Source organism: Bombina bombina, chromosome 8 (assembly GCF_027579735.1).
Source record: "Bombina bombina isolate aBomBom1 chromosome 8, aBomBom1.pri, whole genome shotgun sequence".
NCBI lineage: Eukaryota > Metazoa > Chordata > Amphibia > Anura > Bombinatoridae > Bombina > Bombina bombina.
The window spans coordinates 304,523,465-304,541,161 of NC_069506.1; the positions used below are offsets into that span (position 1 = coordinate 304,523,465).

Consider the following 17,697-nt stretch of genomic DNA (forward strand, 5'->3'; position numbering starts at 1 on the left):
CGCACAAGAAAGGGTGTTAAGCTTTTTCAAATTTTCTATGGGAGAGTACGTTAACATGTTCGCAATATTGTAACATTGTAATATTGTACTCTTTACATGCATTGGGTTAGCGCGAGGGAAAACATTTACTTTCAACTTGTAATATGCGTGCTACCAGACACTCGCAAAGAGCATAAGTCGAGCGGAGTTAGCATGAATTGGGAGCGGTAATTACTGCTCCACTCGTAATATATCCCAGAGTGGGGCCACCAAATGCTGAATAGGGTAGCACATACAAATCCCTTATCATTTGTTATATAACTTACTACAGAGCTCCAATCTGCCTCTGGAAGCAACATCAGCACAAGAACTATGCATTAGGTGCTTCATGAAATGAGTTTCCATGTTCGAGCAGCTGTACACAAGACTCACAGCAACATGTGTAATGCCAAGTGTCGGGTGGACTGGTGTAAAGCACGCCAGCACTGGACTTTGGAACAGTGAAAACGTGTTCTCTAGAGTGTTGAATCGTGTTTCACTTTCTGGCAGTCTGGTGGAAGAATATAGGTGTGGTGAATGCCAGGAGAACGCTACGTACCAGAATGCATAGTCTCTACTGTAACTTTTGGTGGAGGAGGGACAAAGATCTGGGGCTGTCTTTCATAGTTTGGGCTTAACCTCTCACTTCCAGTGATAGGTTATTGTAATGCTATAGGATACAAAGACATTTTAGACAAATGGGTGCTTCCAACTTTGTAGCAACCTTTGGGAAATGTCCTTTTCTGCTCCAGCAAGACTGTGTCCCTGTGCACAAAGTGAGGGCCATGAAGACATTGTTTGATGAGTTTGGTGTGAAGGAACTTAAGTGGCCTCCACAGAGCCCTCACCTCAACCTCACTGAATACATTTGGGATTCTTTCTAAGTCAGACCTTGTTGTCCAAAATCTTTACCAGACCTCATATATGCTCTTTTGGCCGAATGGGCACAAATTCCCACAGACACACTCCAGAATCTTGTATTAAGTCCATATTTCTACCAATGATTTTAGAATGGGATGTCCAACAAGCTCACATAGGTGTCACGGTCAGGTGTATACAAGTATGGCCATATAGTGTAGTCAGAACAAAAAATGTTTATTCTTAAATGGACAATAAAGTCAAAATAAAACGTTCATAATTTTAACAACTTTCCAGTTTACCTCTTTTATCAGATTTGCTTTATTCTCTTTGAGCCCTATGACGTTCACTTTCCCCAGAAGGATCATCTATTTCAGAGAACTTCATTACTTTCCATGGAAGGCAACTCGCCACTCGCTGGAACTTCCTGGTTCTGCCTGTACAGCCTGAAAGTTGTATGAACTAAGTTATGTACGAATACAAACACATACAACAGATTGAGCTTAAAACTTTATTCTGAGTACATTAGCTTAATCATTTTTTTTTACATAAGTAAAATAAATATTGAACTTGCTCAAAAGAACTTACAATCTGTTTTGCTCTGTCAGACAATGCAGATAAAAAGAAACCCCTAGTATACACAGTGCTGCACACCTGGCTCACTTGGCCAGCAATCAGTGCCATTGTTTTTTAGCATGGCAGCTTTATAGAGTCCCCGCCATTACAGCACATTCAAATGTAAATAACAGCGCAACACGCAAGCTACAACACAGAGATAGGCGTGATATATATTTACATGGGCAAGAAACAGAAGGACAAATGTGTGAATGAGAAATGACAAAGAGAAAGACTAGTAGTGTGTCCGGGAACAGTACAATTGGGTCTGGGGTCAGGATTTGTAAGCCTTGCTAACCCTCATTCTCCTACTACCATACAGCGCTGCTGGCTGAATTGTAAAGGGCGTATCTCTCTTTATATTGCACAAGGGTTAAATTGCTGAAATGTGAGTGCCATGCAAAAGTAATTTAACCTTTTGATTAACCTTCTGTCTGTGGTAATAAAGGTAGCAGTTAACTGCTACGTATGTGTTTTTGGCAATGAAACAGTTAAATTAAGGATATTTTTAAGTAAAGAAACAGAACAAAAGAAAGAAGCACGTGCTCATTATTAATATTACAGGAAACAATTCATAAAGGATTGCTGCCTTCTGGTATGGTCAATATGGGTGAAAAAGCAGAAAAATATGCTTATTGCTGGCTAAAACTATTCCTTACCTCTCTACTTTCCTACAGAGCTGTACTAAAAATGATCTAATTGAAACTTCTGATGCTTATAACAGCTGAAGAATCATTACTCACTCATCCCTCATACAAAATATATGGATCTACTTCTTAGATCAGCAAAGAGCTAAATATTCACAGAAACCTTCTAAAAACAACTGGTCACACAAGATTAAATGGATTCCAGGTCAGTTCCTCTGTTCCTGTTCCTTGGAAACTTTCAAACGAACATATAAAAACTTTGAAACAGGTGTTATACAAATAAAAAAATATCAAATGTCCTGTGACATCAATATGGAAAGTCTCCTGTATGGAAAAGGTGAGAATAAAATGAAGAACCAAGTGATATTTATTTCCTATATTAACAGGTAGTTTGAGGTAAGAGTGATCATAAACATTGGGATGTTCTGAGATTGGACAGGACTGTAGCCACAATTAAGTCCTAGGTCTTTTCTTATTGCAAGGAGGATGCCAAGTCTTACCCACCCGTTTGTGCACAGTCATTTTGATAATACAATGAAGAGGGGAAAACACAATTTTAAAACCAGTAACAAGGTGGCCATTACCCTAGCAGTAGGCACACAGTGTATACCTCTGTTCATAATGGACAACTATATAAATGGACGACAACAGGATAAAAGTCTGAATCACGTCACAGTAAAATTTTCTCCATGAAAACTGGAAAAATTTGGGCTCCAAGCCATCAAGTGTATTTATATTTAAAATATGATTGACCATCTTCCATTCGTTGAAGCACCATAAAATAAATTTAGGTGTTCTACATATACAGTTGTCATGTAAATAACTGTACTGTTTTTGGCATTTAGTTGAAAGGTTTAAAACCTAAGAGTAAAATGTAGTATTTTTATAGCAATGTATATTAAAATCGAAACTAAGAACTTGTAGTTTATTGCTCTTTTCACATGAATGTACCTGCAAGATATTTATGGACACGCTACGTGTAACACTGATAATGCTGTAAGAGGAATGTGATCTGCAGAACATCTAGTTTGTGAGATGAATGAATTTAAAGTTTGAAATCTGTATATAATTAACAAATACAGCAACCCTAGAAAAGAATGGGCATATGATTACAGGAAGGTAGCAAAATCACTAACTACAACATTCATATATATCCCTAAATACATCTATAAGTTAAGAAACATGTAGAATTGTTAACTTTTCATGTTTTTTAATGGAGATGTGGGCTTCCATGATCAGAAAACAAAGCTATAACCAAACACAGCTTAATGTTCAGTGAAAAAAGCAATACTTTAAAGTTCACAATCATTTCTCCTGGCTCACTTTATTTAGCTGGTGGCATAAAAAGCCCTACAGTTTTTTTTTGGTAAAAGCTTCAAAGGATTCTGAAACAGACAATTCACTGAATATTTTGGGAAATAAAACTTTGGGCTTATTAAGTTTGTCTCTAATGGAATTATTCTTACAGTAGATCACAAACAACGTCAGAACCAAAGAGCAGTTTATTGAGTGTATCACTTGTAAGGGAAAGAAAAAGAAAGGCAGTGTGTAACAGAAAGGACAGTGACAGGACAATGGCCTTGGAAGTGACAAGGACCTGGAAAAAATGTGCAGGGCTCAGTACAATTATAGGAAGGGGAACCTGGAAGCAATGTACAGCATAAATGATTGTGTCAGGAACAGGGAAGGACCTGGGACTTGGACAGAACTTACAGCACATGGTATGGTGGAAGAAATTAGTAGCAGAAGGGACAGTGAAAGGACTGGGGAACTACAGGGAATGTTTAACACAAGGGATGATGTTAGGGCCATGGATCTAAAAGGAATGGGCATCACAAAGGATGGTAAGAGGGTTGGGGACCTGCAAAGAATATACAGCTCAAGGGATGGTGACTTGAAAGGAGTATGTAGCGTAATGGACAGTGACCTGGAAGAAATGCCCAGTAAAAGTTACAGGACTATGGACATACAAGAAATGTGCAGCACAAGAGAGAGTGACCTGCAAGGAATATATAGCACAAAGGGACATGACAGGACAGTGGAACTTCAAGGAACATGCAGCATAATGAATGGTGACAGGGCTGGCCATCTAGAAGGAATAAGCAACACAAGAGACATGACAAGACTGTGAAACTTCAAGGAACCTACAGCACAAGGGAAGGTAACAGCAGGGGACCTACAAGGAATGTGCAACACAAGGGACATAACAGGACTGTGGAACTTCAAGGAACATGCTGCACAAGGGATGGTGACAGGGCTGGCCACCTAGAAGGAATGTGCAACACAAGAGACATGGCAAGACTGGAACTTTAAGGAACCTACAGCACAAGAGATTGTGACTGCAGGGGACCTACAATGAATGTGCAACACAAAGGACATAACAGGATTGTGGAATTTCAAGGAAAATGCAGCACAAGGGATAGTGACAGGGCTGGCCACCTAGAAGGAATGTGCAACACAAGAGACATGGCAAGACTGGGAACTTCAAGGAACCTACAGCACAAGGGAAGGTGACAGCAGGGGACCTACAAGGAATGTGCAACACAAGAGACATAACAGGACTGTGGAACTTCAAGGAACATGCAGCACAAGGTATGGTGACAGGGCTGGCCACCTAGAAGGAATGAGCAACACAAGAGACATGACAAGACTGTGGAACTTCAAAGAACCTACAGCACAAGGGAAGGTAACAGCAGGGGACCTACAAGGAATGTGCAACACAAGGGATATAACAGGACTGTGGAACTTCAAGAAACATGCTGCACAAGGGATGGTGACAGGGCTGGCCACCTAGAAGGAATGTGCAACACAAGAGACATGACAAGACTGGGACTTTAAGGAACCTACAGCACAAGAGATTGTGACTGCAGGGGACCTACAATGAATGTGCAACACAAAGGACATAACAGGATTGTGGAATTTCAAGGAAAATGCAGCACAAGGGATAGTGACAGGGCTGGCCACCTAGAAGGAATGTGCAACACAAGAGACATGGCAAGACTGGGAACTTCAAGGAACCTACAGCACAAGGGAAGGTGACAGCAGGGGACCTACAAGGAATGTGCAACACAAGAGACATAACAGGACTGTGGAACTTCAAGGAACATGCAGCACAAGGTATGGTGACAGGGCTGGCCACCTAGAAGGAATGAGCAACACAAGAGACATGACAAGACTGTGGAACTACAAAGAACATGCAGCACAAGGGAAGGTAACAGCAGGGGACCTATAAGGAATGTGCAACACAAGGGACATAACAGGACTGTGGAACTTCAAGGAACATGCAGCACAAGGGATGGTGACAGGGCTGGCCACCTAGAAGGAATGTGCAACACAAGCGACATGACAAGACTGGAACTTTAAGGAACCTACAGCACAAGAGATGGTGACTGCCGGGGACCTACAATGAATGTGCAACACAAGAGACATAACAGGATTGTGGAACTTCAAGGAAAATGCAGCACAAGGGATGGTGACAGGGATGGCCACCTAGAAGGAATGAGCAACACAAGAGACAAGACAAAACTGTGAAACTACAAGGAACATGCAGCACAAGGGAAGGTGACAGCAGGGGACCTACGAGGAATGTGCAACACAAGGGACATAACAGGACTGTGGAACTTCAAGGAACATACAGCACAAGGGATGGTGACAGGGCTGTCCACCTAGAAGGAATGTGCAACACAAGAGACATGACAAGAGTGGAACTTTAAGGAAGCTACAGCACAAGAGATGGTGACTGCAGGGGACCTACAATGAATGTGCAACACAAGGGTCATAACAGGATTGTGGAACTTCAAGGAAAATGCAGAACAAGGGATGGTGACAGGGCTGGCCACCTAGAAGGAATGTGCAACACAAGAGACATGACAAGATTGTGTAACTTCAAGGAACCTACAGCACAAGGGAAGGTGACAGCAGGGGACCCACAAGGAATGTGCAATACAAGAGACATAACAGGACTGTGGAACTTCAAGGAACATGCAGCACAAGGGATGGTGACAGGGCTGGCCACCTAGAAGGAATGAGCAACACAAGAGACATGACAAGACTGTGGAACTACAAGGAACATGCAGCACACAGGACAGTGGACCTACAGGGAACATGCAGCATAAGGGACATGACAAGACTGACATGACAAGACTGTGGAACTTTAAGGAACATGCAGCACAAGGTTAGGTGACAAGGTAGGGGACCTACAAAGAACATGCAGCACAAGAGATGGTGACAGAGCTGGCCACCTAGAAGGAATGAGCAACACAAGAGACATGACAAGACTGTGGAACTACAAGGAACATGCAGCACACAGGACAGTGGACCTACAGGGAACATGCAGCATAAGGGACATGACAAGACTGACATGACAAGACTGTGGAACTTTAAGGAACATGCAGCACAAGGTTAGGTGACAGGGTAGGTGACAGGTAGGAACATGCAGCACACAGGACAGTGGACCTACAGGGAACATGCAGCATAAGGGACATGACAAATCTGACATGAGAAGACTGTGGAACTTTAAGGAACATGCAGCACAAGGTTAGGTGACAGGGTAGGGGACTTACAAAGAACATGCAGCACAAGAGATGGTGACAGGGTAGGGGACCTACATGGAAAGTGCAACACAAGGAACATGACAGGACTGTGGAACTTCAAGGAACATGCAGCACAAGGTTAGTTGACAGGGTAGTGGATCTACAATGAACGTCCAGTAAAAGAGACAATGACAGGGCTAGGGAGATACTAGGAATTAGCATCACAAAGAAAAATAACAGATTTGGAAACCTACAAGTACGGTGCATCATAAGGGACAATGACAAGTTTGGGGACCTAAAAGGAATGTGCATCACAAAAGGAAATTACCTACAAGGCCTGTACATTATAAGGAATGACAGGGTTTGGGGGGACCTACAATAATATGCAGCACACGTGACAATGACAGGGATAGGGAGCTACTAGGAATAAGCATTATAAAGAACAATGACAGCTTTGGAAACCTACAAGGACGGTGCATCATACGAAACAATAACACGTTTGAGGACCAACAAGAATGTGCAGCACACAAGGCAAAGACAGGGTTAAGAACCTACAAGGAATATGCAACATAAGGTCTAGACACTTAAGCAAAAGTTACTCCTGTAAGGAAGACACAAGAATCGCAGAGTTAAGCTAAAGTTACTCATCATAAAACAATAAATTAAAAGCACAATTTTATAGGGCCCCTTGCCATTTTTGGAGCCAGGTACACAGCCAATCACTAAACATTCCTTAGTACATTCAACATAAACACCATATATTGACTAAGAATTCTGACAATTCTGTAGAGAAAACACGCAATGTACCAGACAGACAAACAAGGTAAAATATATCACATCAACAAGTAACAAATATACTGGCATCATAACACCTCCAAACTCTGCACTGTATAGGTGGAGTGCGGTGCAACAGAAATATTTCTACCTTCAATAAATAAATAAAAAAATGCCTGAATTATCATGAACTGACTATATAACATCTACAGTATGTGATATGTAGTTCATTTGAGAACTCCAGTAATGTGAATGTATCTGTATGTTTAGAAGTAATGTATCCCTATATGCAATAACCGTTTTATAAATACCACTTTAAGTTTAGAGTCTACAATTTTTGCTATTTTCTTGTGAACAGCTGACATAATATGCATGTGCTATGTGTGTGTGTCTACATATCGTATGTTTGAATACAGCATAACAACATGTACATTGTCGTAAATATATATATTCTACTCTGTGTGAGTTATTTTGCACATTTGAACTTGCGTCTAGTTGTGCAGCTACTGGATTATTAGACAAAACGGACAAAATTATAATGCTTGGTAAATCCATTATGTTGAGCGGAGGATACTGAAGATGTGACATTTAGATCTTCCTTTATCCGTTCATTTCAGATAAAAACCTTTAAAACACATATCCCAGAAGCTGAGCGATCATGTGAACTGACAGCAGTTGGGTTTAGTCTGGTCAAGCTAAAGTGGAAAGTTGTCTGCATTCAACACTGTGCAAGGAGGTAACAGCTTCAATGTCTGCTCTGCAGAAGGTGCATTAAAACTCGCTGTATTTCAGGTGAAGCAGCACTGTTCATTTTCTGATCAATTAATCTTCAACTACTACTGCCCTATTAACTTCCTCGCTGCCAGATCTCTTTTCTGCGTGAATCCAAATATGGAGAGGGGGGTGTGGGGTTGACCTTGATCTCTAAAGAGGTTTCAGAGATGACGCTTTCCAGAAGAATATCCCATATGCAGTAGAGCAGATGCCTGGCAAGATAAAAACAATTATGCTGAGCTTAGATGACTTTGAACAAATTTTGTAATTGTGTTTTTTAAAACATTAAAAAGCATAAATTTAAACATCACATAAGATTGGATGAAAAACAAGTAAGGTAAAGAGAAATATTATCTTTAAATAAATTAAGGACCTCCGTCTGTGAAAGTCATATGTGGGTGAGTCAGCTCAGACAATTATAGGCTGCAACAGTGAAGCTATAGAATATCCACAGAAGAAGAGATGGAGAGAAATCATCAGGCTTTCTAAACTTAACGGGGCACTAATATTAAAATAAAATACCCATATAAAATGTTTAATCAAGCCAAAGAAAAAACAATGTAATGTAAAGTCAATATTTATTTTGCTTTCTTTACTTGTAATTTATCTCTGCAAATTGTGCTTAGTCTCCGCCCACAGAAAGGCAAGGGGGTAAATCTGGTCTTTAACAAGCTGTAGGGGGTGTAACAATGGGTTCCTCCAAATTTACAAAATTTGCTAACGACTAGATTACGAGTTTTGCGGTATGGGTGAAAAAGCAACGTTAAGGCTCATAACGCTGCTTTTTCATTACCGCTGGTATTACGAGTCTTGCAGGTTTAGGGGCACCGCACACTTCTTTGGCCGTAACGTAAATTACGTAAGTCAAGTCTTTTTTCAATGGGACTTCCATAGCGCTGATATTACAAGCTTTTTCTGGGAGGCCAAAAAGTGAGCGGTACAGCCTATCCCGCAAGATTCGTAACGCAATCTAAAGTCAGTCAAAGCTGTAGCATAAAACTCATGACTAAAGTGTTAAAAAGTACACTAACACCCATAAACTACCTATTAACCCCTAAACCGAGGCCCTCCGCATCGCAAACACTAAAATAAAATTATTAACCTCTAATCTGCCGCTCCGGACATCACCGCCACTAGAATAAACATATTAACCCCTAAACCGCCGCACTCCCGCATCGCAAACACTAGTTAAATATTATTAACCCCTAATCTGCTGTCCCTAACATCACCACAACCTACATTACAGTTATTAACCCCTAATCTGCCGCCCCCAACGTCGCCGCCACTATACTAAAGTTATTAACCCCTAAACCTAAGTCTAACCCTAACCCCCGCTAACTTAAACATAATTAAAATAAATCTAAATAAAACTTACTATCATTACCTAAATAATTCCTATTTAAAACTAAATACTTACCTATAAAATAAACCCTAAGAGGTTCCTTTAAGTGACGTCATCCAAGATGGCGTCCCTTGAATTTCGATTGGCTGATAGAATTCGATCAGCCAATCGGAGTTAAAGGTAAAAAAAATCCTATTGGCTGATCCAATCAGCCAATAGGATTGAGCCCGCATTGAGCTTGCATTCTATTGGCTGATAGAATTCTATCAGCCAATCAGAATTCAAGGGACGCCATCTTGGATGACGTCACTTAAAGGAACCTTCATTCGGGAAGAAGACTTCGATTGAAAAGGATGCTCCGCCCCGGATGTCTTGAAGATGGAGCCGCTCCGCGTCGGAAAGGATGAAGATAGAAGATGCCGTCTGGATGAAGATTTCTGCCCGTCTGTAGGACCACTTCTGCCGGCTTGGATGAAGACTTCTCCCGGCTTCGTTGAGGACTTCTTGCCGCTTGGATGAAGACTTCTCCCAGCTTCGTTGAGGATGGATGTCTGGTCTTCAAAACTGTAAGTGGATCTTTGGGGGTTAGTGTTAGGCTTTTTTAAGGGTTTATTGGATGGTTTTATTTTTAGCTTAGGGTTTGGGCAATTGAAAAAGAGCTAAATGCCCTTTTAAGGGCAATGCCCATACAAATGCCCTTTTCAGGGCAATGGGGAGCTTAGGTTTTTTTAGTTAGGATTTTATTTGGGGGGTTGGTTGTGTGGGTGGTGGGTTTTACTGTTGGAGGGGTGTTTGTATTTTTTTTACAGGTAAAAAAGTTGATTTCTTTGGGGCAATGCCCCGCAAAAGGCCCTTTTAAGGGCTATTGGTAGTTTAGGTTAGGGTTTTTTTTTATTTTGAGGGGGCTTTTTTTATTTTGATAGGGCTATTAGATTAGGTGTAATTAGTTTAAATATCTGATAATGTCTTTTTTTATTTTGTGTAATTTAGTTTTTTTTTTTTTTAATTTAGGTAATTTATTTAATTATAGTGTAAGGTTAGGTGTTAGTGTAACTCAGGTTAAGGTTATTTTACAGGTAAATTTGTATTTATTTTAGCTAGGTAGCTAGTAAAAAGTTAATAACTATTTACTAACTATTCTACCTATGTAAAATAAATACAAACTTGCCTGTGAAATAAAAATAAACCCTAAGCTAGATACAATGTAACTATTAGTTATATTGTATCTAGCTTAGGCTTTATTTTATAGGGAAGTATTTAATTTTAAATTGAAATTATTTAGGTAATGATAGTAATTTTTATTTAAATTTATTTTAATTATATTTAAGTTAGGGGGTGTTAGGGTTAGACTTAGGTTTAGGGGGGTTAATAAATTTAGTATAGTTGCGGCGACGTTGGGGGCGGCAGATTAGGGGTTAATAAATGTAGGTAGGGGGTGGCGACGCTGGAGGCGGCATATTAGGGGTTAATAATATTGAACTGTTTGCGATGAGGGAGTGCGGCGGTTTAGGGGTTAATATGTTTATTATAGTGGTGGCGACGTTGGGTGCGGCAGATTAGGGGTTAATAAGTATAATGTAGGTGTCGGCGATGTCGGGGGCGGCAGATTAGGGGTTAATAACTATAATGTAGGTGTCTGCGATGTCGGGGACGGCAGATTAGGGGTTAATAAGTATAATGTAGGTGTCGGCCATGTTGGGGGCGGCAGATTAGGAGTTAATAAGTGTAAGATTAGGGGTGTTTAGACTCGGGGTTCATGTTAGGGTGTTAGGTGTAAACATACATTTTGTTTCCCCATGGGGCTGCATTACTGAGCTTTACGCTGCTTTTTTGCAGGTGTTAGACTTTTTTTCAGCCGGCTCTCCCAATTGATGTCTATGGGGAAATCGTGCACGAGCACGTAAAACCAGCTCACCGCAGCTTTGAGCAGCGCTGGTATTGGAGTGCGGTATGGAGCTCAATTTTGCTCTATGCTCACACCTTGACTAATAACGACGGGTTTTTGTAAACCTGTAATACCAGCGGTGTAGGAAAGTGAGCGGTGGCAATAACGTGCAAGTTAGCACCGCACCCCTCATAACGCAAAACTTGTAATTTAGCCGTAAATTAGTAAAACAACAACAGGTTCAGATGTATTTTTTTTAAATAAATTGTTTTGTACACATATCTTCTGCACTGTGGTTATACATTGCTGATATATATATATATATATATATATATATATATTGCATATATCAATGTATCAAATGTCCCTTAGTGCACGTATCTAAATGTTAATTTATGCTGATATACGCATAGTGAATAAATGTATTGCACATATTGACAATCTTTGATATATTGTATAAATCGGGTTGTCTCTCACTCTGTTATAAAACCATATAAGTACTAATGGGTAAGAACCAAAACTAGACAATTTTGTGGCAAGGCTGGGAAGAAAACATATGTCTCAAACTAAGGTAGCATGGTCTTTAACATCTTTCTACCCAATGCTGATTCCACTGATGAAAAACACACTGAATTAGTAGATGTAGTGATATGGATCATTCCAGGAGGGTGTAGACTCAGTAGAATGTTTTTTTTTTTTAAAACAAATTAGGAATGGGGAATGCCAGAAATCTATATTATGGCCTCAGAAACAAGTCAACTCTCAGGTTCTGGTCTATGTCGTGATTGACCCAATCATGAAGCACCTGTAGTGGATGCTTTCAGCTTCAAATGGCCTTTCCGCCTCTCATATCTTCCCACAGCTCCCTTTAATATTGTGAGTTCTTTTCACGATTCCCGAAGAAAAGGTGGAAAACAGAATTTATGCTTACCTGATAAATTACTTTCTCTTGTGGTGTATCCAGTCCACGGATTCATCCTTTACTTGTGGAATATTCTCCTTCCTAACAGGAAGTGGCAAAGAGAGCACACAGCAGAGCTGTCCATATAGCTCCCCCTCTAGCTTCACCCCCCAGTCATTCGACCGGAGGTTAGCAAGAAAAAGGAGAAACCATAGGGTGCAATGGTGACTGTAGTTTAAACAAAAAAATCTACCTGACTTAATAGCCAGGGCGGGCCGTGGACTGGATACACCACAAGAGAAAGTAATTTATCAGGTAAGCATGAATTCTGTTTTCTCTTGTAAGGTGTATCCAGTCCACGGATTCATCCTTTACTTGTGGGATACCAATACCAAAGCTTTAGGACACGGATGAAGGGAGGGAACAAGACAGGTACCTTAAACGGAAGGCACCACTGCTTGTAAAACCTTTCTCCCAAAAATAGCCTCCGAAGAAGCAAAAGTATCGAATTTGTAAAATTTGGAAAAGGTATGCAGCGAAGACCAAGTCGCTGCCTTACAAATCTGTTCAACAGAAGCCTCATTTTTAAAAGCCCATGTGGAAGCCACTGCTCTGGTAGAATGAGCAGTAATTGTTTCAGGAGGTTGCTGGCCAGCAGTCTCATAGGCCAGACGGATGATGCTTTTCAGCCAAAAGGAAAGAGAGGTAGCAGTCGCCTTCTGACCTCTCCTTTTAACAGAATAGATGACAAACAATGAAGTTGTTTGTCTGAAATCCTTAGTTGCTTGTAAATAGAACTTTAAAGCACGAACCACATCAAGATTGTGTAACAGACGTTCCTTGTTCGAATATGGATTATGACACAGGGAAGGAACAACAATTTCCTGATTAATATTCTTATTAGACACAACCTTAGGAAGAAAACCGGGTTTGGTACGCAAAACTACCTTATCTGCATGGAACACCAAGTAAGGTGAGTCACACTGCAAAGCAGATAACTTTGAAACTCTTCGAGCAGAAGAGATAGCTACCAAAAACAAAACTTTCCAAGATAAAAGTTTAATATCTATGGAATGTAAAGGTTCAAACGGAACACCTTGAAGAACTGAAAGAACTAAATTCAGACTCCATGGCGGAGCCACAGGTCTATAAACAGGCTTGATTCTGACTAAACGCTTGAACGTCTGGTACCTCTGCCAGACGTTTGTGCAAAAGAATAAACAAAGCAGATATCTGTCCTTTTAAGGAACTAGCTGATAATCCTTTCTCCAATCCTTCTTGGAGAAAGGACAATATCCTGGGAATCCTAATCTTACTCCATGAGTAACCCAACAAAGATATTTTCGCCAAATCTTATGGTAGATTTTCCTGGTGACAGGCTTTCTGGCCTGAATCAGGGTATCGATAACCGACTCAGAGAAACCACGCTTAGATAGAATTAGGCGTTCAATCTCCAAGCAGTCAGACGCAGAGAAATTAGATTTGGATGTTTGAAAGGACCTTGAAGTAGAAGGTCCTGCCTCATTGGCAGAGTCCATGGTGGAACGGATGACATGTTCACTAAGTCTTCATACCAGGTCCTGCGTGGCCACGCAGGCGCTATTAGAATCACCGACGCCCTCTCCTGCTTGATTCTGGCAACCAGGCGAGGAAGGAGAGGAAACGGTGGAAACACATAGGCCAGATTGAAGGACCAAGGCGCTGCTAGAGCATCTATCAACGCCGCCTGGGGATCCCGGGACCTGGACCCATAAAGAGGAAGTTTGGCATTGTGACGGGACGCCATCAGATCCAATTCTGGAGTGCTGAATCAGCTGGGCAAATACCTCCGGGTGGAGTTCCCACTCCCCCGGATGAAAAGTCTGACGACTTAGAAAATCCGCTTCCCAGTTGTCTACTCCTGGGATGTGAATTACTGAGAGGTGGCAAGAGTGATCCTCCGCCCACCTGATTATTTTGGTTACTTCCATCATTGCTAGGGGACTCCTTGTTCCCCCTTGATGGTTGATGTAAGCTACAGTCGTGATGTTGTCCGACTGAAATCTGATGAATTTGGCCGCAGCTAGCTGAGGACATGCCTGAAGAGCGTTGAATATCGCCCTCAGTTCCAGAATGTTTATCAGGAGAAGAGCTTCTTCCCGAGACCATAAGCCCTGAGCTTTCAGGGAGTCCCAGACAGCACCCCAGCCCAACAGACTGGCGTCGGTCGTTACGATGATCCACTCTGGTCTGCGGAAACACATTCCCTGAGCCAGGTGATCCTGAGACAACCACCAGAGAAGAGAATCTCTGGTCCCTTGGTCCAACTGTATTTGAGGAGACAAATCTGCATAATCCCCATTCCACTGTTTGAGCATGCATAGTTGCAGTGGTCTGAGGTGTATCCGTGCAAAAGGGACTATGTCCATTGCCGATACCATTAATCCAATTGTCTCCATGCACTGAGCTACAGATGGCCGAGGAATGGAATGAAGAGCTCGGCAAGTAGTTAAGATTTTTAACTTTCTGACCTCCGTCAGAAATATTTTAATTTCTACCGACTCTATTAGTGTTCCTAGGAAGGGAACTCTTGTGAGGGGGGAGAGAGAACTCTTCTTGATGTTCACCTTCCACCCGTGAGACCTCAGAAAGGCCACTACAATTTCCGTGTGAGACTTGGCTCTTTGGAAAGTTGACGCCTGAATTAAGATGTCGTCTAGATAAGGCGCCACTGCTATGCCCCGCGGCCTTAGCACCGCCAGGAGGGACCCTAGCACCTTTGTGAAAATTCTGGGAGCAGTGGCTAACCCGAGGGAGAGCCACAAACTGATAATGCGTGTCCAGAAAAGCGAACCTGAGAAACTGGTGATGATCTTTGTGGATAGGAATGTGTAAATACGCATCCTTTAGATCCACGGTAGTCATATATTGACCCTCCTGGATCATTGGTAAGATTGTCCGAATGGTCTCCATCTTGAATGATGGGCTCTGAGGAATTTGTTTAGAATTTTGAGATCCAGGATTGGTCTGAAAGTTCCTTCTTTTTTGGGAACCACAAACAGGTTTGAGTAAAACCCCAGCCCTTGTTCCGCAATTGGAACTGGGTGGATCACTCCCATTGTATGTAGGTCTTCTACACAGCGTAAGAACGCCTCTTTCTTTGTCGTGTCTGTAGACAGACGAGAAATATGGAACCTTCCCCTTGGAGGGGAGTCCTTGAATTCTAGAAGATATCCTTGGCATACAATCTCTAAGGCCCAGGGATCGTGTACGTCTCTTGCCCAGGCCTGAGCGAAGAGAGAGAGTCTGCCCCCTACTAGATCCGGTCCCGGATTGGGGGCTACCCCTTCATGCTGTCTTGGGGGCAGCTGCAGGCTTCTTGGCCTGTTTACCCTTGTTCCAGCCCTGGTAAGGTTTCCAGGCTGCCCTGGGTTGTGAAGTGTTACCCTCTTGCTTTGCAGCAGGGGAGGATGAAGAGAGACCGCTCCTGAAATTTCGAAAGGAACGAAAATTATTTTGTTTGTTCTTTGTCTTAAAGGATTTGTCCTGAGGGAGAGCATGGCCTTTTCCCCCAGTGATTTCTGAGATAATCTCTTTCAATTCAGGCCCGAAAAGGGTCTTTCCTTTGAAAGGTATGTTCAGCAGTTTGGATTTTGACGACACATCGGCCGACCAAGACTTGAGCCATAGCGCCCTGCGCGCCAGAATGGCAAAACCTGAATTCTTTGCCGCTAACTTAGCTAGTTGGAAAGTGACATCTGTGATAAAAGAATTAGCCAGCTTAAGAGCCTTAATTCTGTCCATAATATCCTCATATGAGGTCTCCATCTGGAGCGCATCTTCCAGCGCCTCAAACCAGAAAGCAGCTGCAGTAGTTACAGGAACAATGCACGCTATAGGTTGGAGAAGAAAACCTTGATGAACAAAAATTTTCTTAAGTAAACCCTCTAATCCATAGGGTCTTTAAAAGCACAACTGTCCTCAATTGGTATGGTTGTGCGTTTAGCAAGTGAAGAAACAGCCCCCTCCACCTTAGGGACCGTCTGCCACGAGTCCCGCGTGGTGTCAGATATGGGGAACATTTTCTTAAAAACAGGAGGGGGGACAAACGGAATACCTGGTCTATCCCACTCCCTAGTTACTATATCCGCAATCCTCTTAGGGACCGGGAACACATCAGTGTAAACAGGAACTTCTAGGTACTTGTCCATTTTACACAATTTCTCTGGGACCACCAAAGGGTCACAGTCATCCAGAGTAACTAATACCTCCCTGAGTAATAAGCGGAAGTGTTCTAGTTTAAATTTAAAGGCCAACGTATCTGAGTCTGTCTGAGGAGCAACCTTTCCCGAATCGGAAACTTCTCCCTCAGACAGCACATCCCTCGCCCCCATTTCAGAGCGCTGTGAGTGTATATCGGATACGGCTACTAAAGCGTCAGAATGCTCATAATCTGTTCTTAAAACAGAGCTATCACGCTTTGCAGGTAACACGGGCAGCTTAGATAAAAATACTGAGAGGGTATTATCAATAACTGCCGCCAAATCTTGTAAGGTAAAAGAGTTAGACGCGCTAGAGGTGCTAGGCGTCGCTTGAGCGGGCGTAACTGGTTGTGACACTTGGGGAGAGGTCAACGGGCTAACCTCATTACCTTCTGTCTGAGAATCATCTTGGGCCACATTTTTAAGTGCAACAATATGGTCTTTAAAATGTATAGACATATCAGTACACGTGGGGCACATTTTGAGAGGGGGTTCCACCATGGCTTCTAAACACATTGAACAAGGATTTTCCTTGGTGAGAGACATGTTTAACAGACTAATAGTAAGACAAACAGGCTTAGAAATCACATTAATCAAGCAAAAACACACTTTGCAAAAAAACGTTACTGTGCCTTTAAGAAATAAAAAAGGCACACAATTTTCCAAAACAGTGAAAAATGCACCAAACTTTCTGAAATTTTCACAGTATGTACCTAAAGCATTGGTAAGATTGCACAGCTAGCAAAAAAAATGATTAACCCCTTAATGCCCAAACCGGATCAATAGTAAGCTAACAGACCGGTTAAAACAAATTTAGCACCTTGCCACAGCTCTGCTGTGGCCCTACCTTCCCTTAGGAGTCGGATTTATGGGGAAAAAGCTTCTTATGGGTCCTCAAGTTGTAGCAGGAGCCACCATGTGAACACAGACTGAAGATCTAGTCCATCTAACTGCGCATCTGAGGCGCAAAATTAGGCCCCTCCCACCTTACTCCGGTGCTGTGAGGCCTAAAGAAACACTCCTAGGAGTTATAATATTAGCCATGTGGGTAACAACCCCTGAAAGAAACCCAAAAGGACCTTCTAAGTGTCTCAAAAACGATGTTTATAA

The 17,697-nt window shown here is 42.0% G+C and overlaps 1 protein-coding gene across 1 annotated transcript in view; it reads right to left on the minus strand.

The window, feature by feature from the left end:
• Positions 1–1,373: 1,373 nt before the first annotated feature.
• SNX19 (sorting nexin 19) overlaps positions 1,374–17,697 on the minus strand; it is a 212,328-nt gene continuing 196,004 nt past the window's right edge. Inside the window, exon 12 of the mRNA XM_053691505.1 lies at positions 1,374–8,430. Coding sequence (XP_053547480.1) covers positions 8,292–8,430 — 139 coding nt within the window. The 3' untranslated portion in view covers positions 1,374–8,291. The remainder of the gene's footprint in view (positions 8,431–17,697) is intronic.